General features: G+C 38.3%; 1 protein-coding gene across 14 annotated transcripts in view; it reads right to left on the minus strand.

Moving 5' to 3' along the window:
* The window catches only part of LOC306871551 (ankyrin-1-like), a 75082-nt gene that overhangs the window by 23559 nt on the left and 23683 nt on the right, over positions 1 to 27840 (minus strand). For 5 of the 14 annotated variants that reach the window (XR_013784344.1, XM_079419579.1, XM_079419572.1 and 2 more), the window contains exons 18-37: positions 25951 to 26049; positions 25742 to 25840; positions 25395 to 25493; positions 25210 to 25302; positions 25031 to 25103; positions 22669 to 22765; positions 22335 to 22413; positions 21298 to 21413; positions 20956 to 21180; positions 20714 to 20868; positions 19437 to 19648; positions 16496 to 16700; positions 15328 to 15424; positions 14963 to 15191; positions 14526 to 14654; positions 13435 to 13554; positions 13225 to 13309; positions 13006 to 13080; positions 11816 to 11947; positions 5393 to 5554 (exon numbers count right to left, since the gene is read on the minus strand). Coding sequence is in view for 13 of the 14 variants with exons in the window: in XM_079419579.1 (XP_079275705.1) it covers positions 5393 to 5554; positions 11816 to 11947; positions 13006 to 13080; positions 13225 to 13309; positions 13435 to 13554; positions 14526 to 14654; positions 14963 to 15191; positions 15328 to 15424; positions 16496 to 16700; positions 19437 to 19648; positions 20714 to 20868; positions 20956 to 21180; positions 21298 to 21413; positions 22335 to 22413; positions 22669 to 22765; positions 25031 to 25103; positions 25210 to 25302; positions 25395 to 25493; positions 25742 to 25840; positions 25951 to 26049 (2581 nt within the window). In the remaining variant the exon portion in view is untranslated. The remainder of the gene's footprint in view (positions 1 to 5392; positions 5555 to 11815; positions 11948 to 13005; positions 13081 to 13224; positions 13310 to 13434; positions 13555 to 14525; positions 14655 to 14962; positions 15192 to 15327; positions 15425 to 16495; positions 16701 to 19436; positions 19649 to 20713; positions 20869 to 20955; positions 21181 to 21297; positions 21414 to 22334; positions 22414 to 22668; positions 22766 to 25030; positions 25104 to 25209; positions 25303 to 25394; positions 25494 to 25741; positions 25841 to 25950; positions 26050 to 27840) is intronic. The other 9 variants (XM_079419584.1, XM_079419582.1, XM_079419574.1 and 6 more) reach the window with 6 other exon arrangements.

Genomic DNA, 27840 nt, shown 5'->3' on the forward strand with positions numbered 1-27840 from the left:
GACACGTTCTTTAGGGTTCATTTTCACAGCTTTTATGATTTGTCTGTCATCAACTACTGTTGTTTTCTCAGCCGGTCAGGTCGTTGTTGGTTGCTGGTGGTTTCCAAACTCTTGATTTCTCCGTGCCCTTTGTTTTTGCTCTAATTGACTTTCTTTTTTCTTTTAGCATCCAAATTGCTTGCTTTTCTCTCAAAGTCAGCTCCCTCATCTTCATCCTGGTTTGTGTGTATCATCATCGATTGCAGGATTCAGAATACAGAAGTAATGGACATAACTGACACGACACATTCCCTGCTTTTAATATCTGAAGAATTAATGCAACAGGACACAGCTGATCACTTAGAAAGACCTGGCAACTGAGGCAACTGTTCCAATACCTATGCTCACATTAGATAGGGGGATGGAACTCTAAAAGTGCTGAACTTCTTAGCTGGTAAAACATGTATGTTTTGAATCACCCAATAATAAAATGTGACATTCTGTAGTTTTGTCTCATATTCATCTTTTAATCATATTTGTAAATGTCTTGACTCCACAGCCAACAGAGCAATTTTGTCTTTACTGTTCCAATACTTTCGAGGGCACTGTATAATGGGATTGGTTATCAAGGCCGTTACACTTTCTCCAATAGTAAGTAACACACAGACCCTCTCATTTCCCAATAGACAATTTCTGGTTTTGCTACAACCCTAATTAAACAAACCTGATCCAGCTAATCAAAGCCTTTAGTGCTAGAAACTTCCAGGCAGGTGTGTTGAAGTTGGTTGGAGCAGGACAGTGGCCCTCCAGGAGCTGACTGACCTCTGGAATCAGATAAGCCCTTTACACAATCTGACATGGCTGCGGTTGGAATTGAACTGCGGGGTTCGTCTGGTCAGAGGAGAACTGGCCCCCCCAACTGAGCCTGGTTTCTCCCAAGGTTTTTTTCTCCATTCTGCCACAGAGGGAGTTTTGGTTCCTTGCCGCTGTCGCCTCTGGCTTGCTCAGTTGGGGACACTTAATTTCTAGTGATTATCGTCGATTTGATTGCACAGATACTATTTAAACTAAACTGAGCTAGACAATGACATCATCTCTGAAAATGCCTTTAACTGAAAATTTACTGTTTAATCTTATCATTATATATTACTGACACTCTATCCTCCAATTTGATACTGTTAAGTGCTTTGACACAATCTGTATTGTTAAAAGCGATATATTAATAAAGGTGACTTGACTTGACTTCGACATGCATTTTACAAATTTATGCACAAGGTGCACTTTGTGTTGTTTTAATTTATTTAAGGCTGTTGATTTGATGACCTCTTATGGAAATAACCTATTTTTTGGACAATAAAATACAGTGCAATGTGACAGTTCCATTGAGTAAGCGAGTGAGGTACCACCTCCTCTCTTTTCAATACTGCCATCATAGCAGAAATTGCAAAGGCTTGCAAGGAAATTAAAGGAAGAGCTTACAGAAGAAAAATAGCAGGTAAGAAAGTGCTCCTAAAATTGGTTGCAGTAACATGTAGAAACAAACCGTTCACAAGCAATTGCCCATCCAAGGGAGATCCATGCTCTGGGTTAATGGGATACTCCACATGACCCAATAGGGCCTTTATTGAACAACTCAGGGGTACAGACGCCACAAGCTCTAAATTCCCATCAAAAGCAGACAGTTTGCAGTCAAGCCTAACAAAATGGGCTTCCAATGGATTTACTGTCTTTCAGGGACTTGAACTCCACTTTAGTGCTCACCAATTACCACTTATCTGGGACAATGAATCTGCCATGCCAGAAAAGACACAGTGTGATCAGGCAGTGAAACTAGTGGGTGTTGTTAAAGATCTCTTCCCTTGACTTTAGAGATGCACCGAGCCATGGAAAAGGCCAGAGCCTCATGGTCATACAGGAGAAAAGGTGGCAGCTTAATCTCAGTCTATCATACAAAGGAAGAGTCCTGGATGTACCAGTGATCCCGGAGGGGATTTTCTGCACAGTTTTGATACACAAGCTGAAGTGATATAAGGAATATATGCAGTTCTGTTTACCAAGGAAGACACGATCTGTCCCTCCCACATCACCCTGCCAAACTGTTGTATAGGTGGCAATAAGCCACATTTATATTTGTTGGGTCAGAGTGGGATCCTGTCCAAAGATTTGTTTACTTGCTACACCACTGAGGGACAAACCAGGAACTCTCCCCACTAGAGGAGCGAGGAAATAGAAGAGTTTACTCTGCAGGGCAATAGCCAAAAGGCGAGCAAATAGTGTACTCACGAACTGTCACAAGCACTTTAAATGCCCACAGTTTCACAGTGTTTATCCTCAAAATAACATTGCATAGCAAACTAATCCACAAACTGGCAAAACATTTGAAGAGCTACTGCTCCCTTCAAGGTGGTGAGTCACTCTGTCCCAACACAGGCTGTTTGCACATTCACAGTGCAGTGCACAAACTCTCTTGCAGCTCCAACACTAGATGCCACCACAGTGCTGTGCATTAACAATGGTGAATATGCATCAAGTCCCAGACTACAGTTAGATCGCTCTCTCACATGCACAGGGTGTGGACCTGCTCTCCGGAAGCCATCATTTTTAGAGGGAATGGAAACATCCATTGTGTGTGATCGAACAGATTCAGAACCATTGAGCCAAACATTGGGAAGACAATCACCAAGCATCAACTTTTGCACTGGATAGTGGAAGTGGTGGTCTTTCTCGCATATTTCAGAAGAGAAACACATGGACACTCTAGCTTTCAGAAGAGGCCCTATCTGGTTTAATGAGCACATTTAACAAGGGAATGAATCCTTGTGTTCTGTTTCAAGGGTTGCAATATAGGATGGCTATGCAGCGGTGTGGTGTCTGCACTGTACAAGGCTTTATAAATAAATCGTGGAAGAAGTGCTCTTTTTTTAAATACAATGATGATAACCACATTACTTAGAGGTAAGGGGGTGACTAGACACAAGCATTGTATTTGTATTTTGTATTTGTATGTAAAAGGGGCTGGCATAATGAAACAGGCAATTCACAGAAGGGGCATATGAAGTAATGACACTCCTCACTACACTCTATTCATATATAAGTGTGAGCCACTTTATCAAAAGTCAATATCCCTGTGCTGAACACTGTGATTTAAAGGTTGTGGCTGATGGTCACAACAAGAAGATTTGTTTAAAACGGAACCATTACAATTAATATATCTTAACATACTTCTGAACAAGAACTAAATCCTTTTAATCTGAGATCTGATATCACTTAAATTGTTCATGACATGAAGAATATAGTTTTCCTTGATCTGTTGAAACTTCCTCCCAAATTAAGAGTGTTAACTGAAACAAGGCTGCAAAACAACTTTTCTACTTTGACAACTTTGTGACATCAAATGAATTGATCAAGTGCATGATTGCCTCCACAGCAACACATTTTTGCCTATTTTTTTAACACCACCTGGCGTGCAAGTAGGGGTGAAGTATTGTACTAAGGAAAGGGCTGGACAGGCACTACTATTTCAAAGGTGCTTAAATGCAGGATTTGTGTCCATCTGTGCTGTTTCTTAATTTTTTCCCCCTATGCTACTGATAGACATCTTTGACCAATGCAACATATCTCATTCCATAAGATGCTGTTTAACTGTTTAACTATTAAGAGTGCATCTTGCGAACCATGACTGCTGTTCAATAGTGTGCTATTTGTTATGAATTCTTTATTTTTATCTATAGTGAATGAGATGTGTATGCTTCACATAATTGTGTTTATTTATGATTATTTACTGCCATATACTGTAATCTACTTGATATGGCAGGGGTATTGATACGTATTTCCTATGCAAAGGGTTTTAACCCTGTCATGACAGTGGGGATTTACAGTGAAGTCATGAAACACAAGAAGCACAATAACAGCATCTTTAAATCACTGAGACACTGAGCACGTGGAGAATGGTCATGTATTAATAAAATATGATTATGTATGAAATATACATTATAAGTGAACCTCATGGAAAATAATACAATAAGAAGTTGTGTTATGACCCTTTTAGTGGCCCTTCAGTGTGATATATATTTGCACTGGACTTTACCCCCTCAGCATCTGTAGAACAAACATGTTTTACTCTATACTAAGGCTTTCAATCGTAAAGAAGTGCATCTCTCTGTACGAGTAAAATATATGATAATGGTTCCACAAAAACACAGGAAGCATGCTACTGAATTAACTGATATCTGGAATTATTTAGGTTACTTTTGTTAATGGTAAAAGGAACCAAATTTCATCACATATCAGGTAGCCAATGCACAGAAATTATAACTGACAGACTATATAACTGGGGTTAAATACAACATAAGCTGTATTGACAAGATCTGTTGCATGCTGTTGAAAATGTTAAAGTGTCAAGTTGTCTAAATTGTCATTGTGAGGTGGGACTACTTTTCTTTATGGACTTTTGATTACCTAAATTTTTCTGATGGATTTTCCCATGTAAACGTTAAAGACCATCTTCCAGGTGAAATGTATTGAAAACAGTATTAAGTAACGGGTGAAACAAAGGCTGTTGTGCCTGATTGTAAGTGATTAATTTGCCACCATATGGTCAAGGCAAATATAAAATAGTTACTGTCTGTAACAGAACTTGGGAAATGTTTCTGTGATGTCAGGGTCTTTATATACTTGGTAAAAATGTGCATGTGATCCAAGACAACTGATAAGGCTTTGCCGATCTCAGCGAATTTTCCACTTTTAAGAGAACCTACATGATTGTATCATGCCTCTTCACAGTATTTTTGTGTGAATATCAAGCAACAGTGGTCTATAAAGGAGTTCAAATTGGACAGACAGTGTTGGTAAGTGATTCTTTTACATTGTGGATGTACAAGATTTATATGTAAACATGTTTTCACTCATATTTACAAAACATGTATACTACAAGCCACAGATAATGTCAGAACTTAAGTTGTATTTCACCCAGTAATATAAATATAACTGAATAGATAACTTAGAGTCAGTCAGTAGTGTGACAACCTTCATGGTTTGTCTGATGCTTAATGTTCATTTAGACATACAAGAACATCTCCTTAAGCTCAAAGATTTCCCAATTTCAATGGGAAAAGAGGATCTTTGAGAAGTTTTAAAATATTTCCCTGAAAATTAGTCAAAACATTTGGACAGGCTACATAGAATAGCAACATAACATAGTTCTGGAGGGGTGTCTTCAGTTCTTGTCCTGGTGACAGCAGAATTGGAAGAGGAAACGTTAGGTTCATGGCCAAAATATAGTGGGGGGCAAGGGTTTGAGCAGAAAAAACTGCAGCAGATTATCAACTGGATGAGAGGGAAAAGCCAGCTATTGGAAAAAATTATTATGTGGGACAAGTGAGGAAAGTTTCACAAAGCAGTGTCTCTCACTTACCATTTGTGATGCCAGGAGATATATGGTCTCTCTCATGATGCCTAGACCTGGAAGCATCTTGTTCCCAGCCCCCCTGCTGACCTGTTGGTGGTCCCTGGCCTTCCAACATGTTCACAATGTCCACTCGGTCAATGCTCTTGAGGGCCACATACAGGCTGTCCACTACAGTGGTGAGAGACACACAGATGGTGGAGAAATGGAGAAGGGGAAGACAGGGTAGTTGGACATAAAGGATGAGGACAGAGACACACCACTGACAAAACCAAAGGATTTCAAGACACTATTAGGAAAGACATCCAAGTAACAATAATTTCAAAACGGCATTAGGGTTAAGTGTTCAAATCTTTATTTACTCTTGTTATCCAAAATAAGTAGATACTGTGAAAAAATCTGTCTCAGTCACGTGAACTTTTCTGTACAGCCACCATATTTATCACCATCATGTGGAAAGCAATGGTAGAGAATTAAAAAAAATCCCACAAGCTGTATCAAGACATAAAGTCAATGATAGGAGGAAGTCTTGGGCGGACTATCATGTGACCAGTGCGCTTTTCCTTATTTTCACCTAACAACACTGGGGAGGCCCACACCTGCATAAAGTTGCTCAACAGTACAATTCTCACTCTTATTTGTCTGTGTCTTTCTACTTTCATTGAGAGTCATTAAGCAGATGTTATTTTTCAGTCAAGTTCTCTTTTCCACAGTTTCAGCATTTTGCAAACTGTGTAACCCCTCCACGTAAACCATCCATCGGTAGGATGTGCACCAGTTTGGCAGTGTTCAGTGTTCTTGTTTTGGGAAGTTTTATTTTGACAAAAACTTGTGAGGTTTATGGAATAGGGCCAGGGGCGGATCTAGAAAATAATTTTTAGGTGGCAAAGGGGTGGCATGGGGTCTATGAGGGGTGGCAACACCAAAGCAAGCCCCCTTGCATAGTTTTTGGGGATTTATTGACTGACATGCGCAGTTGTGTTCACAAATATTGCATTACCATTAAGTAATCATCTATACTGTTTAAAATGAAAAATTTATACATTTCAATATCAATCATGGCACCAAGTCATTACACAATATAAAAAAACTTCAACAGGTTATAAATGTTTCTGAGCTTGTATCATTAAAGAAAACATGCGGTTCTATTAATGTTAGGCTGCTTAGATGGTATAAATCACATTTTAGTGCAAGCTTAAGAGCAAGTTTCAGAGTAAAACTTTTGAATTTCCTAACATTAGAAAGAAATACAATAATATCAAAGCACTGAAACTGGATCAGTTTTGAAAACAATGTTTGATTTTCTGTTATTACCAGAGGTTATTACCAGAGGAGGAAAACCTACATTTCACTGCTGGTTATACTCTGTATAATTGTGTATGTGACAAATAAAACTCTTGAATCTTGAGGTGGAAATGTCTGTAATCACCCAGAACACACTAATAGTCTAGCAACACCCCAGCAACTGCATAGCAAGAGCCTAGCTACCACCCACAATATCCTAGCAACCAACTAGCAACACTTTAGCAAACATCTAGAACAACTAACTGACCAAACTATTTACAGTATATGAACTTGGTATGCACCACAATACAGTACAGTAAAAAATAAATAAATAAATAAATAAGTAAATTCAGCATCCTCTGCATATTTGGTCAAATTTCATTACAGTATACAGTACTATAGCTGGCTACCAGTCGCAGCTCGCATCGAGTTCAAGACACTGATGTTTGCATATAGAACAACCACAGGCTAAACCACAGCACTAAATTCCTGGGGGTGCACATCACAGAGGATCTCACCTGGACCACCAACACCATGTCACTCTCCAAAAAGGCACAATAGCGCCTACACTTTCTCCGCCGGCTGAAAAGAGCAAGTCTCCCTCCACCCATCCTCACCACATTCTACAGGGGCACCATTGAGAGTGTGCTGACCAGCTGCATCACTGTCTGGTACGGGAACTGCAGACCCTCCAGCGGACAGTGAACACAGCTGCAAAGATCATCGATGCCCCCCTCCCCTCCATCCTGGATATTTTCCTTACACGATGCTCCAGCAAAACCAACAGCATCCTGAAGGACTCCATCCATCCCTCCCACAGTCTCTTCCAGCTCCTACCATCAGGAAGACGGTACCGGAGCATCAGAGCCCGTTCCGCCAGACTGCTCAACAGCTTTTTGCCCCAGGCTGTGAGAGCCCTGAACTCAAACCACCCCGCCCCCCTCTGAAACCCCATGCAAACCCCTACCTGCTGAAACATGGACCACCCCCCACCCAAAACCTTACCACACCAAAGAAAAAACTGTATGGAACTTTTTTGTGCAATTCGAAGTGTGCTACACACAGGTGAGTGGGCCTGTACAAACCACCTGTAGTAACACACACTCCTCTATGTGCACTAGACACTTTACACACACTGCTGCGTGTACACAATCCCACAAAGACTCAGCAATATATGTATGTTTACATGCTCATGCACTACAAATCATCCTGCACTGTTGTCCAACCAGCTGCTTGACTCAAAATGTTTCTCTTTGCACATGTACAGTATTTATGTGAAGCATTCATATAGTTTGTATTTTTTATCTTTTATATATATATTTTTTAGTTTGTATGGGGAAATATTTATATATAGTATACTTATAGTTCAAATCTGTCAGTAGGTTAGTTGTGTATAGGTTTATAGTGTTTTTTTACTTCATTGTTGTATGTTTGTATTTATGTAGCACCGTGGTCCTGCGAAGCACGACATTTCGTTCCACTGTATGTCCCCACATGTAGTGTGCAAGTTTCTTTATTCCCCCTTTAAATGTCTGCACATACCTTTCTGCAAGGCCGTTGGTAGCAGGATGACCTGGGGCGCTTGTTGAATGAAGAATACCATTTTGCCGCATGAAGTTTTTAAACTCCTCAGACGTGAATTGCATTCCATTGTCTGTGACAATGTGCTCCGGAAGTCCGTATGCTGCAAACAGCCTCTTCAGTCTTGCAATGGTAGATTGTGAGGTAAGGTTAGGCATTCTACCTCCAACCACTTTGAATATGCATCCACAATTATCATAAATGTGTGTCCCAGGAAGGGTCTATGTGCAGTCTTTTCCAGCTCTGACCGGGGAATTCCCAAGGGTGTAAAGGAACCTGACGTGGTGCTTTTTGTTTCATCTGGCATGATTCACAGGCTCTACTAACCTGCTCCAGCTCTGCATCCATTTTAGGCCACCACACATATTTGCGGGCAAGCGCCTTCATCTTTATCATCCCTTGATGGCTGACATGCAATTCTTTCAGCACAATTTTTCTCAATTTATCAGGAATTATCACCCTGGTGCCCCAAAGTACACATCCTCTCTCCGCAGACAATTCCAGTCTACGCAAGTGGTAGACTTTCAGACTTTCATTCACATCTGTTGGCCAACCTTCCATGACATACTTAAGCACCTTGGACAACACCTTGTCTCTGCGTGTTACACGAGACACCTGGTCTGCATTCAAGGAGGCTTGTTCGAAGTGCTCCACTATTAATGCATGAATATGCTCTGATAGGGCAGCCGTGCCCACATCAGTCGTTTCAGGCAGCGGAACACGTGAAATACCATCTGCATTACTGTGTTTCTCTGAGGAACAGTACTGTACTGTGGTAGTCAGAAGCAGAAAGGATGATTGCCCATCTTTGAATTCTGGCTGCTGCCATGGTGGGTAGACTTTTATGCTCTCTGAACAAAGTCAACAAAGGTTTATGGTCAGTTACCATCTTAAATTTCCTTCCCGACAGTTACTGGTGGAATTTTTTACTCCAAAAATTAGCGCCAATCCCTCTTTTTCAATTTGCGAATATTTTTTTTCAGCAGGTGCCAGTGTCCGTGAGGTGTACGCAATGGGACGCTCCTCTCCGGTGTGCATGGTGTGTTGCAAAACAGCTCCGATACCATATGCAGAAGAATCACAAGCTAAGGTGAGTGGTAGACTTGGATCGTAGTGTACCAGAACCTTTTTGTTTGTCAGCAAGTCTTTACATTTTTCAAAGGCTCTCTGCTCTGACTGCTTCCATTCCCAAGCTGCGTTATCTCTCAGCAGTCTGTAGAGAGGGGCGGCCACGGTACTCTGGTTTGGTAAAAAGCGGGCATAGTAATTGACCAACCCCAAAAAGCTCTCAGCTCCTTAACACAGGTGGGGGCTGGTGCATCCTTGATTGCAGCGGCTTTGCTTGGAGATTGATGGAGGCCCTGGCTGTTTAGCACAAATCCCAGACACTCAGTTTGTTTTATCCCAAATTCACATTTTGATCTTTTTACTCTCAAGCCATTCTCCTGCAGTCTTTGCAGCACAGCCTGTAGTCTCTGCAGATGCTCCTGCTCTGTTCTTCCAGTGACCAGAACGTTATCCAGGTAAACAACAACATCCAGATCTCTCATGAGATTCTCTATAATTCTTTGAAAAATGGAGGGTGCCGAATTGACACCGAAAGGAAGTCTATTGTAGCCAAATAATCCTCGGTGCGTGTTGATGGTTAGCAACTCTTTGGACTCATCTTCGAGAAGGACCTGCTGATATGCGGAAGCCAGGTCAATCTTGGAAAACACGGTATCTCCACTCAGTGTAGCCATCAACTCCTCAATCAGTGGTAGTGGATAAATCTCTGTAGTGACTGCTTGATTCACAGTTAATTTATAGTCTCCACACGGTCTTATATTTTTGTCTTTTTTTACCACAGACACAATTGGTGCCGCCCATTCACTGTGTGCTACAGTTTACTGTACATATAGAATAGTGAAATTTCCATCATCTAATGTACTGGTATTATTAAACCCATGTATATTATTCGTTCGGCTCTCTCCTCTATCCGTTGTTAGGATGCAGAGATTCTGATAGGTGTCATCAGTTTTGCTACCTAATGTCTAACTTACTCATTGTTAAACTTTTTGAGAAATGTGTCTTTGTTTTGAGAACTGACTGTTGCCTGGATTCACCTGGTGCCTAGTGATGAGATTGAAGCTTTAAAGGGATAGTTCACCCAAAAATAACATTTTGTCATTAGTTACTCACACTCATGTTGTTCCAAACCCACAAGACCTTCGTTAATTTTCAGAACACAAATTAATATATTTTCAATGAAATATAGGTTTTTTCTGACCCTCCATAGACAGCAATGCAACTACCACATTCAATGCCCAGAAAGGTACCAAGGACATCGTTAAAATAGTCCATGTGACATCAGCGGTTCATTTTATGAAGCTATGAGAATACTTTTTGTGCACAATGAAAACAAAAATTACTTTATTCAATAATTTCTCTTCCGTGTCAGTCTTTGATGTGCATTTACAAGAGTACCGCAACATGGTATGCAGTCCCAACGCATGGCGCATAGGCCCAAGTGTAAGTTTTTTACATGTATGCTAATGTATGTGCACTGTTGTACACGTAGCCTTTCAAAGTACACGAATGTAGGTGGTCCACATATGTGCTTTTGAAAGCTTCATCTTTGTCCAGCATCTGCTCTGTTTTTCTCCAGATGTCATGACCTATCAAAATGTCTTTGTACTCTTTTAAAATAAAATTGCAACCCTCTCATAACCCTCTCACACAAGCACTTGTAAATGTAGGCATCTGTTGTTGTTGCAATTTCCACTATTTTGTTTTTGTTTGTTGTAGTTTCGTTTTCTACTGTGAAACTGCAGCCTGGGCCAGTGTTGCCACCTTGTGGAACAACTGATTAGTGCAAAACCAAGTCAATACACATATGCACATGTTACAAGAATCGTATGGTAGGCGTACAGTACTCACATACTATTCTGGTGATGAAATTTGCGTCACACGCACTATACGTGGACCCTCAAGTACACGTAAAAATCCATGAGTTTTATCACTGAGGTGCCATGTAAATTTATTTTTACAGACGTCCACATGAGAAACAATTACCATCTGAATAGGGCTATTGACATCAAACCTAATCACTGATATTTCAGCAAAAACAATCAATCAAAGTGGCATCCTTATTTAAATGGAGTCAACAAGTGGGGTGCAGCCATAGGGTGACATGAATCCCTCTTAATTCAACAACAGTTATTTCTACCTCTGATTTGAAAAAGGTTCAGATATGGGGGCATGGAAAGCGTTGGTAAGATGGGAAGGTAGAGGGGTGGTTAGAGAGAGGAGCAGGGGAAGGGGCCTGAAGCGCAGCAAGACTGCTAATGTGCATACCCGCAATCTGGGCACTCACTTTGTAAAGTTTCATAAACAGAAAAAAACGTTTAGCTACCTTTGTTGAATCCCACAGGGCTGCACATTAAAAGCATGCTGATACTTATAGCAACAAATATGGCAGCATGTTCATATAGTTACGTCACATGAGACAGATGAATAAGGCTACATTTGCTCGCAAATAATTTAGGTATTCTTAGGATCATTGTGAATGGACACTATGGCACTCACTTTTGGCTCTCTTCCCCTCTCGAGCGGCCCACAGGTTGAGCAGTGTTGAGCTCTGCTCTAAAAGGGAGTTGGGATTCTCCACACGGATCTTATTTATTTCATCTACATTAAACTGCAGTTCACGTCCCAACTCTGCACAGGAATTAGATATGATACATTATGCCCTGGTATGAATTAATATGTTGCTTCACTATTAAATGACTCATTTTAGACTGAATGTATCATTTTAGTATGTACAGACTACTCGTACATTTGTGCCACTCAATAAAAGAGTTATTATATAACAAATTGACAAATCAATAATCAATCAAATATGAATTGTATAAATTGGTGAATACACAGATACATCAAGCAAAAAATAAACGATTCAACAATCAAACTATGAATCAGAAATCAGTGTCAACATAAGAACAAGTGGACAAAGCTAACATTTTGAAAGCACTGCACATTTATTTTCTTTTTTCCACAAAGATTTATGCTGTATTTATGCTCCACTTTTCTGGAAGAATATGCAAGTTTAAAATATGTTCAAATTTGCATATGTAAATTAAGTGTTTTTTGCAGGAGCGGGTGTATTGACAACAACTGCAGGCAATGGAATTGCAGTGAAATAAGAAAAAATTGCATTTATTTGCATTTATGATATAGAAGTATATGACATGATTTGACATGCCTCCTTCAAATTCTCACATCATTGCCACATGTTGTACAAAGAATATATTTAGTTAATTCAGTTCATTTAGAAACCGAATGTTAATTCTTCTTTAAATGTTAATTTATGTAACTGCTCTTTATCTGCACAAATTTTCCAATAGATTTACTAATTTAATCAATTGATTATTGATTTGTCAATTAATGAATCACTTGATTATTACGTTGCATGAATGGGCCCCCATAAGAAGTCCCTAGCATGAAAAAAGTTTAGCTTGTTCAAAATGATCTTTTGTAAAGCCAAAAAAAATAAAAATAAGCCAATGCTAGTCAGTATTTAATCTCATCTGCACATGCTAGACAATATGAAATGTTCTTGAGCACTGGTAAATTTGGACCTTAAAGTAAATGACTTGTCAAAACATTTTGTATTCTATATATAGCAGAGAAATAACATTCAGATATGCCTTGACAAGACATGACCAGTTAAGCATTTTGCTTGTTAAGCGAAAGAAGTGCATTCAAACCCTCACACTCACCAGCCCAGCTCAGGCCTAGCTGTTCAGCTATTAAAGCCATCTTTAACTCCGTCCTTTCCATGGCGCTCAGTGATGCTGCAGAAACCAGACCATCATTGGCTCAAGAGTTCAGCAATCTGATGCTGCAGCTCACATCTTATTCAAAGCAGGGTCAGGCAAAGGTTGTATGAGATTTGGGGGCTTAACATGCAGGAGATGTCGGTGTGGGAGCAATCTTACCCATGGCTGGTTCATTTAGAGCACTGTATCTTTCCCTCAGAGCCAACGGAGTCAGAGTTCTTCTTCGCTCATCACATCCTATAATCTGTTATGAAGAAATAAACACTGTTAGAGAACAGCTGTAGATTTAACTATATACTGTATGTGAGCATCTGTTTGTGTAGGAAATGTAAATGTGAGAACAGTGATTATCAGCATTTGCCATGTTACCTTAATGCATGGTGGCATGGTAACGTTGAGGTTGCACAACACATGTTGACTATCTTCGTATTTGGTTGATTTGCGCAAGAAAGATAAGAAACCAGAGGGATCTTTACTGCTGTCCCTCACCTGGGGAAAGGAGAAAGAGGTGGATATACCAACAGCATGTGATGATACAGGCAAATTTGTTCATAAATATTAAATGGCAAAGAAAACATCATGCAGTGTATTCTTTCTGGAAATATGGCTATGATTTCTTTTGTGGGCATGAAATATATATATATATTCTTTTTTTCAACAGAACACAAAAGAAGTTAATGTGCAGAGTGTCCAATTTCTTTTGTGGATCCTCTGCAGTGAATGGGTGCCAACATAATGAAAGTTATCACAATAATCCACAAGCAATCCACATGACTCAGTCCACCAATTTCTTGTGAAGTGAAAAGCTGTGTCTGAAAGAAACAAATCCATCAAGACATTTTTAACTTCAAACCATTATTTCCAGCTAAAATATGAGTCCTCTATCCATAATATTGCTTTCTCCAGCCATCTCATTATATAGAAAAATGCACAGATCAAGCACCGTTTACAAGAGAAAACCATCATGTTGGTGGATTTTGATGTGAAAGGACAACAGGAGATGATAGACTTTTTCACTGGAGGAAGGTTATTATGGATTATGGACTCATATTTTAGCTAGAAGCAATGGTTTAAAGTTAAAACGTCTTGATGGATTTGTTTCTTACAAACACGCAGCTTTTGGCTTCATAAGACGTTAAATTATGGACTGGAGTGGTGTGGATTATTATGATGTTTTTATCAGCTGTTTGGACTCTCATTCTGACGGCACCCATTCACTGTAGACGATTCATTGGTGAGCAATACAATGCTACACTTCTCCAAATCCAATGAAGAAATAAACTCATCTACATATTGGATAGCCTGAGGATTCACACATTTTCAGCAAATTGAACCACTTGAACACTTGCATCATAACCAAGAAAAATTGAACCTATATTTTTATGACCTAGTTCACTATAGGTGAATCTAATTTGGAGGAAATAAGGTGAACGTATTGAAACTGGCTGTGATGACTTTACCTTGACAGACACAGGCAGTCTGTTGTCTCTGAACGCTTGGAAGCTGAAACAGCGGGGCTGCTGTGCTGCCTTCCTTATGGGAACCAAATTTCCTGAGCACTCCAAATACAGCGGCATTCCCTCCATGACCTACAGAACATACGGCAACCAGCAGATGCAGTTTAAATCAAACATTTGATAATATCTAGCAAAGTCAACATAAAACATCAACAACACCTTTGCTTCTGTAATGTCACATATTCAAAGAGATAAAAAAAAAACAACTGTTAATTTGAAAGTGATTGGATTGTGAAAAACGTGTTTTATTCCAGAAGATAGCCAGATCTCAAATGCAAGTTTGTGTTAGATTATGGAGAGTAAACACATGGACGATGACACAATAGATGCATTATTATGTATTGTCTATATGACGTATGTAACACACTATATCATATGACCTCGATGTCTCTACTGCGAGCCACTTCAGTAAAGTTCTCGTGCTGCTCCAGGGTTTTGTCCATTTTGTCATCAGTCATGCAATAACAGCGGAGTCGACCCTCTCGTGCTTCATTCATCTTTGCAAAAACTACAAACTTGGCCATGTACGGCACGGCTGACAGCTCACGGTACAGGAGGTTGGCAAAGGACACAGCCTCTGCAGTCCGAGGACAGTCTGTCAGCCAGAAACTGTGGGAGAGCAAAACAGATTTGAGTCACATTTTTAATACGACCAAGGTTGAATAATAACATATTGCTGTGAAGACGACACTCTTCTGAACTTCTGAAATCACCTAACATGTGATGTGCAGGTTATGATACTTACCGGGCAGAGACATTGGTGGTGAAACTGGCGCAGTCATTGGCATATATAAGTTTGGTGGTGCCAGTTATATCTTCCCACTGGGCTGGAGCTGTGCCGCCTATGAAATGTAGAGAAAGTAAATATGCAATACATGTGTCTTTATTTTAAAGGTGCTTAAAAAACAGCCTTGCTCAGGAGCCGTATTTAATCATTCTGGATAATTTGTTTTTAAAATGAGGATAAATTGATATTTTTTTAACCTTAAAACCCTAATGCTTACATTAATCACTATTGCACATTTGCTGGGCAGTGTAATTTTTGTGCCACTAGTGACAAATAAATGGAATAGCAAAAATAATTTGGCAATTTTTTTTCAACATTTTCTAAAGAAGTCTCTATTTTTTCTTCATCTCGAAAAACAAATATTTTACAGCACCACAGCCTTATTGTTTAGTAGTCAAAATATGAACAGACACAATAGTTGTTTGTTTTATTATACTGGTATACGATATATAGGCTATTAACATTAAAGCAATTCACTTCATCAATTTGAAATAGTTCCTATTTCATATACTGTACATGTACTTGTAATTCTTTTAATTATTAATTCTTATATATATATATATATATATATATATATATATATATAACAAATATAAATGCACACAAATGATAGAAATTCATTTTCCCAATCAGTATTTTTGTCTTGTTCCCCAGTAAAATATTTAAATATCCTTCAAATAAGATTACTGAGAAACAAAATTCTGTATTTTTATATTTTTTAGATTGAAGTGTTAGTATTTTTGTCATTTTATATGTTCTTGTTTTCAATATGTATATTTAGATGTATTTGTATTTTAGTTTGAGTAATTTTAGTACATTTAGTACAATTGTTATTTGTCATTTTCTAATTTTAATTTTTTTAAGTTTGTTTTTTTTCATCTAGTATTTATATTTTCTCTTATTTATCTTGTGCACGAACGAAAACAATTTTGAAATAGTTTTAGTTTAGAATAACACTGACTTAAAAAGGAAAGAAAGATTTTCTATTTTCTAATAGGACAAGAAAAATAAACTTCAAATACATTTATGTAAAGAAAAACTGCTTAAAGGATGATTAGATATTTTCATAAGAAAATAATTATCAAGATTTATTTCCCCAATGTTAAAATGTGTGGCTGATTTTTACCGATGACACTGCAGAGCAGGCGGAGGCTGGTGGTGTCGCCCTCGCCAGCGTCCCGTGGACTTTCCCTCCAGGAGGGAGGCAGTGGAATCTTCAGGCCGATGGGACGGTGAAACTTGCGCCGACGAGGCTCTACTGTCACTACAGGGCTGAACGTGGCTTGGTTCCCCAGAAGCTTAGCCACCAGCTCATCAGGGACTGGCTGTGCCTGAGTGCCGAGGATGGAGGGGGAGAAGACCACCATAACAGAGTGGTAGAGCACAAAGTAAAAGATAGGGGTGGGGAAGAGCAAAGGTAAAAGAGAAGAACATGGAATAAAAGTCAGAAGAAATAGATTTGGTAGTGTGAGCAATGGTATATTGACATATGAATGCATGACAGATAGATTCAGTTCGGAAATGTGTGCCAAACATATTTTCATGAGAGAAATCAGGGAAAAGAACAGATAGAAAAGATCTCAATATATTTCTATTTTCTTATTATTGCACAATGCAATTCAAGACACCAAATTAAGCTTGTCAATCAGTCTTATTTATTAACTGGAAAAATAGTTACAAACATTATTGAGCCAAAGCTGGTGTAAAATTTATTCACTTGCAGTACAAGACACAGACACAACAAATTGACCCTGTATTGTTGTAAAGCTTTCGAAGATCTTTGAGTGTGCAGTTCATTATAATAACTGTGTTATTTATTTATGCTTACTCTCAGGCCATCCAAAATATAGTTGAATTTTTCTTCAGTGGAACAGTAAAGAAGATTTTTGGATGAAACCGTGGCCCTTGGGGATTCATAAAATGTAATTTAGTGGCTGCCCTCAATAAAAGCATATACAGGCAACACAAAATTAATACCCATGGCTCCTGATGATATATTGAGGTGTTATGAAGCGGAATGATCAATCTGTGCAAGAAAATGAACATTGTTTACAACATTATTTCCTGTAATCCAGAGCCTCAGGCACACGCTCCGGAGTGATGTCTTGTTGAACCAGTTCACCAAATCTGACTGAACAGTCTGAAACAGTCTGCAGCTCGACCAGCATAGATCTACATGTTACTCAATTAAACCAACTGGCAAATCTGATCCTGTGATGAATGAACTCATTTAGCGTTCCACATCCTCCAACAGTTACTGAACTGAGAAAACAGTTAGACTCGGACAAAGACCAATAAGCCTCTTATATGCACATGCGTGAACCAAGCACTTCAATGAAGGGGCCAAATGAACATTTTTACAGTTTCTCTTTGTTTATGTAAAATGAGGGGTTGATTTAGACATCAAAAGGTCACATAATTATTGGGTGCTTTAATAATATAACTGCGTATGCGTTATGTCATTGTGTGATTTTGTAAACAAACTAGTGAATTGAACCAGTTCACCGAAATGAACTGTTCGAAAGACTGTTCGTTTCTTACAAAGACCAATCGTTTCGCTTAATAAGACCTCAGTATATTGTCAGAAGCCACAGGTATTAATTTTGTGTTCTCTGATATGCTTTCTTATTCTCAAATACGGGTACTTGCATTTATTGAATCACAAATCACAGCAAAAATCTTTTTTACTGTTCGACTCAAGACAAAAAGTCACCTACATCTTGAATGGCCTGAAGGTGAAATTAACAGCAAATTTTCATTTTTGGGTGAACTATTCCTTTAAGCACATATTTATTGTACACTGTTGGATCAGGAGAGGAGGTATTGAGCAACATTAGACAGAAAGTGTATCATGGTCCAACTTTTTAAGTTCTGTTAAGAATCAGTGGTCAGTGCCAGTCAGTGTCATTGAACCGACCTGAGAAATCTTCCAAGAATATGATACAAAATCTCAAAGAAAACTGAAAAATACTTCTGTATGTTATTGCGGCAAAATATATGAACTATTAAGGTCATTTTAATTTTATGCCACCTCACAATAACTGACTTTCTGACATCCAGTGTTTTAAACTAAAAAAATTAAATGAACTGTTTATAATTCAACATAATGGGAACTGATCAAGTTTGTCAATACATTTATAGTTTTCAATTATTAGGTCAATTCTCGAAAAGAAGAAACAACAAAATGAAGCAAAACAGAAGAATAATAAAGTAACAAATGACACAGATGGTTAAACAAATGATGGGTTAAAAACAAGAAAAAAATCAGCTTTGGCATGAGTTGGTTGTTACACTTGCAGGGCAAAGAAAACAGAAATAAACATGCATGAGTTCTGCATGATCATTTCATTCTAAGTTCTAGGTTTTGACATTTAAAATATAAAACTGCATTTAAATTTTAAAAAATATCTTTGTGTAGCTAATAAAGTTTAAAAAAATATCTAATAAAAATTTCAAAAGGTAGTACAGTAACTCAGTAAGACATTTTATCTTATGAAAGTTTGCTTTTATAAGGTGCTTCAGATATTTGTAATAGGACAGAAAATGTTCATCATTCAATTAAAACTTTCAATTTTAACGAGCTTCAAGTTCCATGTCTTTTATCCTCCTCAACTTACAAATCCCTCAATCAAAACTTGCAAAACTTTCAGCCATTCTCAACTTTCGCTGTTTTTATGCACTACCATTTACTGCACTGTAAATGTGTCTATATATGTTCATCTGTAGAAATAACCTATGTTTAATTTAAGCAGGAAGTAGACAGATAGCATGCCATCACATACTATACCATATTTCATCATTCATTTTTACCATCGTCAAACTCAATCATAGAGATGTAAACAACTTACAAAATTACATTCATTCACATTCCAAAGAAACAAGGTTAAATTAGCTGAGCCCATAATTCATTTTGAGAGATGAAAGATGAGATGTTTCGTCATGTTCGGTGTCTCATGACCAGACAGGAAAAAAAGCTAAAAGCTGTCAGATACATTATGATAATATGCAGGAGATAAGCTTCCTTCATTTCCCATCACATCTTCCTCCTCATCATCCTCCCATCTCACCTGCAGTCCGAGACGGACACGCTTGGTGACGGCTGTCTCAGGAAAACTGGCCTGGACCATGGGCACCAGCTTACTGGTGAGATAACCCCCTTCTGGGCCAATCAGATCATTCTCCTGCTGGATACGGGACCCCACGGCAAAGTAGAGTGGGAAGTCAGTCGAGATGATCCGCCTGATTCTTTTCTTCCCAAGTTCCTCCTGACTCTCAAGGTCTTAAGTGTGCAGTTAATAGAGAAAAGACAATAAAAGAACAACATTTGCAAATGAATGTCTCTCTGTAAAGAATAGTTGACAAAAAAAATTCAAATTGGCTATAAACGTACTCACTCTCAGGTCATCCAAGATATAGTTTGTTTCTTCATGGAAACAGATATAGCATTACATCCAGGTTGCTTACATCATTTGCTCATCAATGAATCCTCTGCAGTGAATGGGTACCGTCAGAATGAGAGTCCAAACAGCTGATAAAAACATCACAATAATCCACGAGTAATCCACACCACTCCAGTCCAGTCCATAAATTATTATCTTGTGATGCAAAAAGCTGCATGTTTGTAAGAAACAAATCCATTGTTAAGACAACATTATGATTTTAACTTCAACCCCTTGCTTTTGCCCAAAATACAAATTCATAATCCATAACAATGCTTCCTCCAGTGAAAACATCCATTTCCTGTTGTCCTCTTACAGCTAAATCTACAGACATATTTGTTTAGAATTGTTTTGGCTTGTAAACTGTTCTTATTTCTCTCCTGATTTAGATGAGACTACTTTTTCTCTAGAGGAAGCAATACTATGCATAGAGGATTCATATATTTTATTTTATTTTTTGCCAGAAGTAACGGTCTTAAGTTAAAAATGTCTTAATGGATTTGTTTCTTACAAACAAGCAGCTTTTAATTTCACTAGATGTTAATTGATGGACTGGAGTAGTGTGGATTATTGTGTTTTTATCAGCAGTCTTGACTCTCATTCTGACGGCACCCATTCACTGCAGAGGATCCATTGATGAGCAAGTGATGTAATGCTAAATTTCTCCAAATCTGTTCTCATGAAGAAACAAACTCATGTACATTTTGGATGGCCTGAGGGTGAGTACATTTTTTGCACATTTTCATTGTTGGGTTAACTATTGCTTTAAGAACATGTCTGAGAGATCAAAATAAAACAAAATCTGCAACTACTTAACAACAAATATAACTGTATGCATGGTAAACTGTCAATATAGTATAACCAAATTTATATCACTTCAAATTACAGCAAGAATTAGTACACACCTTCATCCATGCCATTGAGGATGGTCTCCAGGACCTCGTCACCATAACGATTACGATGCTCCTTCCAGACTGATCCGTTCTCACTCCTCAAGACCACAAGTTCACGATCTCCCCGACCAAGTGCAGCGAAATGGGGAATCTCCACAATCACAGGCCTTCAGGAGCAATGCGGGTTGTGTTAGTTTGCATTCTCAGTTTTTTTTTCTTAAATCTTGTTTTAATAACAAAATTGGTTTCCTCACCCTAAGAACTGCATGCCAGCTGGACCAAGAGAGATGATACGGCTGGCGAGACCCTCACCCTCCACCAGAGGAGGTGGTGTGGCAAGTTTCTGCGGCTTCACCAGGCGGCAGGTGATGCGTGTTGGAGCGGCACAGGTACGAGGAGGAATGATGACACGCAGGCCGTTATGTCTGCTGCCTCTCATTGAGCCGCCACGAGCATCCACCATGAAGCTCACCAGGAACCTGCAGAACCATAAGGACAAAGACACTGCACAATTAATGAATTGATGATATTTCAATTTCAAGTATTTGAGTCCTCAAAAATGTGGACAATATTTCAGGCAGAGGCAGGAAACTAACCCGGTGTGGATGGGGCTTGCTACTGGACTGACATTGTCTGACGTCTCTGTGGCTGGACTGCTGGGGATCAGCGAATCCTCATCATACTCCTTGGGCAAAGGAAGTGGGGTGTGCTGCTGTACATGTGTAGATGTGTAAAAATGTAAAAATGATAAAAAAATAATAATAAAAATTAGACAATGCTAAAAAATAAATGTAAAATCTGCATTTGGCTAATAGCTCTTAAAAAGTGTTTTGGTGGTAACATGGTACAATAATGCAGTAATGTCATTGTATCTATACTTTTTATACAGCACAAACTACAATACCATGATAAAAGTAAAAAAAAAAAATGTATAGGCATGGTATTATATGGTAATCCAAGGTACTTCAAAGAAGGTTATAATATGGAGCCTCTTTTATTTTAGGTGGCTGTAATTATTATGTATTTACATAGAAAAAAAATTCAATATAATACACTACCGTTCAAAAGTTTGGGCATAGTAAAGTTTGTGATAGTTTTTGAAAGATGTTGCTTCTGCTCACCAAGGCTGCATTTATTTGATCAAACAGACAGTAAATATAGTAATATTGTGAGACATTACAATTTAAAATACAGTTTTATACTGTAATACATTTTAAAAATGTAATTTATTCCTGTGATTAAAGCTGAATTTTCTGCATTGCTGCTCCAGTCTTCAGTGTCGCATGATCCTTGAGAAATCATTCTAATATACTGATTTCCTGCTCAGAAAACATTTGTGTTGAAAACAGTTGTGCTGCTTCATATTTTTGTGGAAACCCTGATGCATTTTAAAGGATTCTTTGATGAATAGAAAGTTCAAAAGAACAACATTTATTGGTAACATAAATCTCTTTACTGTCACATTTGATCAATTTAATGTGTCCTAGTTGAATAAACGTATATAAAAAAAAACTTAGTGACCCCAAACTTTTGACATTTTGAAATTCAAGTATAGGAGTCGAAGATACTTGTAAAATGAGACCTATGAAACTCATGAACTCATTTAAAAAAAAGAAAAAAACAAAACATTCACCTGCTCCATTTCATGTTCTTTCAGCATGACTGTTTCAGGAGACACACAAGGGATCCTTGGAAGAGCAGGAGAATGATTCCTAAGAAACACAAGTTAGAAATAAGTCTGGCACAAAGGAATATGTAAATGACAGTTCCCCGGTCCCATCATAATTCATCTCGGTGGCCTTTCCTCAGTTTGGGCTCTGATCTTTTCTATTCAATCTAGTTTGAAACATTCTTGGTAATTTCTTCCAGCAACATTATGAATTTAGCTCCCCTCTACTTTATACATGTGTCTCTTCTTGTTAAATCTGAATCATCTTCAACATCATCACTGCAACTCTCCCTCGTACTCTAGAACATTCTTGGGGGAAAGGAAATCCTCATCATGGTCCTTTAAGTCCTCCATCTTCAAATACCTGGCACCTTCGTTCCCCAGCAGCTCCTCGCCTGCCGCAATGAGGGGATGCGGAAAGAAAAGAGAAAAAAGAAGATTTAGTGAAAAACATGCTGTCAACTGGAAATGAACACTGAATGAACACTGACTGGACAATATGGAGAGGATATAAATGGATTGAGAGCTGTTGAGAGTGAGTGTAACATGTTATGACAGTGACAAAGAAGTACCATGGTACTAACGAAGTTCTTTTTAAATACCTGAGTACTATGTAAATACCATGGTATTTATTCAGCACCATGGTATACCAAAGGACAATGGTATAACCAACACTGTACCATGGTACTGCCACAGTATTATTTTAAAGGGAAAGTAATGCAGTAATGTAATCAGATCAGAAGTGAGATAAAAACGTTCAGTAATCACCGTCACAATAACTTTTTTGTCATTACATTGCATTTACAATTTTAATGAACAAAGATTCATTTATAACCTAAACGTAACATTTTGAACAAAGTGATTACGATTAATTTCAACTGGTTGAAAGACCTGTAAACTAAAAAAATACAGAACTGATAATTTGGTATACCTTTGATTGTCCAAAAGTCGAAATTAACGTGACATGATTACTGTTCGAATGTCTTTTGTTACAATGTAGAAAAAGTAATTAGCATGTGTTGACTAATTACTTTTTGCAATAACCTCCCCAACACTGACTGCAAATGAGTAAGAATGAATAAAAAGGAAATATTTGTGATGGACATACTGCAGCAAACCTTTCAAAGCAAATTCATGAGAAAACGTGTGTGTGTGTGTGTGTGTGTGTGTGTGTTAATATAATATTAAATTAACTACAAATCGGAGGCATGCATGACCTTCAAAACACAATGCCTCCACTGATATCACGCTGCTAAATGCGTATAGTGCGTAAACTGTGCTTGTTTTCATTAAAAAGGAGACATTAATCTTAATTGTGTCTATTAAGGTCTTTATAAATCATCCTCTTGGGAAGTTGTTTTACAAACACAATATAACTGGTAGAGCATGAAAATGCCTTCTTTTTTTTTACTTAATCAACAAACAAGCATTTCAAAAACAAAAAGTTCAAGCAGGCTTCAATGGTATTTTAAAGTCAAGTTAAAAAAGTCTTTCATATTGTATATAGTATCTGTCTATGACTATACTGTATGTTTGTGCGCCTAGTATATATAAACACATATACTAAATATAGCATAAACATATTGTCTATAGCAAATGTATATAGTCAATGTATATACTGAATGATGAATCTTAATTTTTAGCATTGCATTTGCATAAGACAGCCATGTGAAGCACATCCATGTGAGAGCCTGGATGCATGTGAAACATTTTCAGGACATTATGTAAACACACCTTTAAACTCTGTAATAACACCAGGAGCTGAAATGTAGTACTGTACACAGTATAAAACCCGAAATTTTATATGACAAGCTGATTCTACAATACGCTCTTTAAAAAATTGGTGTGATACTTTGTACATTACTGATTTTGCCAATTGTAATTCTGAAGAAATTAAAAAATGCATGAATATAATGTAGTGATATTATATTTATAAGTACTTATTCAGCATTTCTGTCCTGTAAATTTATTTCATAAGCTAAATTGCACATGATAACACATTCGGAGACTATATTTCTATATTTCTTTGTATGTCTTATTGTCTTGTGCAGATTTGCTTCTCAAATAACTTTATAAATAAATATGTTACTGGACAAAAAGACAAAAATACTACATATTTAAAATGTAAAATAATATATAAAATACATAATCCCCCCCCCCCCCCCCCCCCAATATTGACCATGAACCACCACAGTGCATGATAACTGTTTTACCGAGAGAACTAAATCTGTGCTGCTTCAGAAAAAAAAAAATGAAAAAGGAGATGTAGCAGGTTAGTGGGACAGTTAAGTGTTCTGGAACAGTTAGACACCTTCAGGAATAAAAGCAGGCTTATTAACATCAATGCACACATGCTAATGACACATCCATTGTAATTTTCAAAGTGCACCAGAGAATGACAGTGTTTGTGTGTGTGTGTGTGTGTGTGTGTGTGTGTGCTTGAAATGAAGTCACTGACAATGGTCACCACAACGAAGAAGAAAGAGGGAAATTCCTACCTAACGTAAGCTGTGTAATTCCTAGAAAAACCAAGAGCAGGATGCTCTTTAAATGCCCATTCATTTAAAGAAGTCAAATTATTCTATGTCTTGTAATTCTAATGAAAATGATGCTAACAACTCTCAAACAGAGCATGACATGAAATAGAGAGCTGTATTTACCTTCATCTTCAGACACATCCAAGATCTCATCAACTGTCTCAGGGAAACTCATGCGATGCTTTTCTGTGGTGGTCTTAAAGGAAAATGTTCATTACAACACATGACTTTCTACATAGTCTTTTTGATTTATTTTACAGCAGCCATCGTATGAGATTAATTTTGTGAAAGCTGCAACTCACCATGGTAACTGTCTCTTCAGTGACCAGTTTGAGCACATCAATGACTGAGATGTATCCAAGGCGCTTTGCGATGGCAAGAGCTGAGGTGCCATTCTGTAGAAGACGGAAATGTTTTTGTGTGCATTTGTCAGTGTCCAACATATTTTAAAATGATGGTAATCAGTTAAAAGAGGTTGGGCTCTTACAGACGTAATTTCATTTGGTTGTGCGCCATGTTTGAGGAGAAGCGTCACAATGTCCGTATGGCCCTGCTGAGCAGCCTGATGTAGCGGCATATAACCCATCTAACAGTCCCAAAAAGAGGACAGACTCACAGTCAGACTTCATAAGAAAGAAAAATCTCTTCTCTTGCTCCTCAAATGTGTCTCCTCCAGAGTTTCAGATGCCAATATTGTCTTATTGTGCTCGAATATAAACAAATCGATTCTACTCTTATTCCAAGGAATAGCAATTCAAGGAAGAACATGCACAGTAATTTGAAAAATGAAACAACTTACAATGCCAAACAAAGCAAAACCAATCTTTCATTTACCCTGGTCTTGCAGTTTACATTGGCCTGTTGCTGTAAGAGGAACTTAACCATCTTGATATTGCCATAATGACAAGCCACATGAAGTGGAGTGTAACCCATCTGAAGAGAAATCAACAATGATTATATATTATTATCAATATTAATGTGAATCATTATGTACACTCCGTAGAAAAAACATTGTCTTTCATTGTAAGAGAGGAAAGTTTTACCCGCGTGGCAGCGTAGACAGACGCCTCATTTTTCACTAGTATATCAGCTATGCCAACATGACCCTCCTGAGCCACCAGGTGAAGAGCAGTCAGACCACTCTGAGGAGAGACAAGAGACGTGTGTCAATATATGGACATAAAGCAAGATATTGCATGCTATTCACAATGCGTGCATGTGTGTTTATAATGTTGAGAGAGGTTCAGCTTGAAAAGAGGTGTGCATGTTTGTTCACATTAACTAATGCATTAACAAATGTAAAAATTAAGCTATTAATGTTAAGAAAGACATTAATATATGTAAAAGTTAATAATAACAAATATTAACTCTAAACAGATCTTGTTTATTGTTAGTGTGTGGTAGATAATGCATTAACTACTTTATGTAATGTTAAAAAAAATGCATTAGTATATTTACAAATGAACATTAAATACTGGTATAAAGATGTTGTTCATTAATGTTAACAAATGCATGAACTAATGTTAACAAATACAATTTTGTGTTACCATTGCAATATTTGCATATTGATGTGTGATGTTCTTACATCTATTTTTTAAATTAATTGCTATTTTCTTTTTTAAGATATTTTACAATCTGACACAAAAGCAGCTTTATTTATTTATTTTATATTTTTATTTGACCTCTCAATCCTTCAAAAACAAAGAGCAGCAAATTAAGCCATTTGATTTGGCCTTTCATTCATCAGTGCACTGTAAAAAAAAAATCCCATAAAATTAACGGTAAAAATATTGGGCAGCTGTGGTTGCCAGAATTTTATGGTAAAAAATACAGTAGCAATGTTTTTGTCACGAATCCTGGCCATGCACTTCCACTCATTCACCACCAGAGGTCACCCGTTCACCACATGGACTTTTCACACTACACAACACATTGGACTCCATTTCCCACTATGCATTGCACAGATCAGCTGTCACCATTCACTCATCACACACACCTGATCACCATTTCACAATCACCATCACTCTATTTAAGCCTGGGATTGCTCTTGCTCACAGCCGAGTATTGTTAGCGTTTATCACTCATTCAGCGATAGCAACTTTACAGAGCCACTCTTATAGTCTTAGTCTTGCCTTGTTTTCCTGCCGTGTCTGACCCTGCCCGTGTTTACTGGATTTACCCCTTTGCCTTGCCGTTTGGACTGTGTTTGCTCCCCGTTTGGATTATTGCTCTCGACTCTGGATTATCTCTCTGCCTTGCCCCTTCGGATACTGTTCGCTGATCGTTGACCCACGCTTGCTCCACGGATTGCTCTGTCTTGCCCTTGCCATACCTGTTTGCTGTCTCCTGACCCTGCCTGTATGACCATGTTGTTTAATAAAGCTTTGCATATGGATCCGCATGTCTCACGTCTCGTCAGCCCCGTAACAGAATACTCGGCCACACAAGGATCCAGCGGCTTTTCAAGAGGACATTGGCCAGGTATGGACTGTGCACGACTGTTATTAACCCTCGAGCAGGGCTCGCGACTGCTCGAGGATTATATTCAGGAGTACTTAGACCTCGCCTATTTTTCTAATCTGCCGGACTACGCACTTATTGACTTTTTTTGTGAAGGCATTAATCAGCCTTCGCCTCAGTCAAGGTTAATCCGCGAGGGTCCCCGTTCATCTCTGTCAATTTATGGACTATGCTTTACTGTGTGTGGGCTCCTCTTTTACTGTGGGTGTCGCGGAGGAACGCGACACCTCACTCACTCACAAAATGGCGGCAGCAACAGCACCCCTTCACGTCATGCCTGTCAAGCCAGAGTCTGCTCACGTCGTCGCTGTCAAGCCAGAGTCTGCTCACGTCGTCGCTGTCAAGCCAGAGTCTGCTCACGTCGTCGCTGTCAAGCCAGAGTCTGCTCACGTCGTCGCTGTCAAGCCAGAGTC

This window comes from Barbus barbus (genome assembly GCF_936440315.1).
Source record: "Barbus barbus genome assembly, chromosome: 6".
NCBI lineage: Eukaryota > Metazoa > Chordata > Actinopteri > Cypriniformes > Cyprinidae > Barbus > Barbus barbus.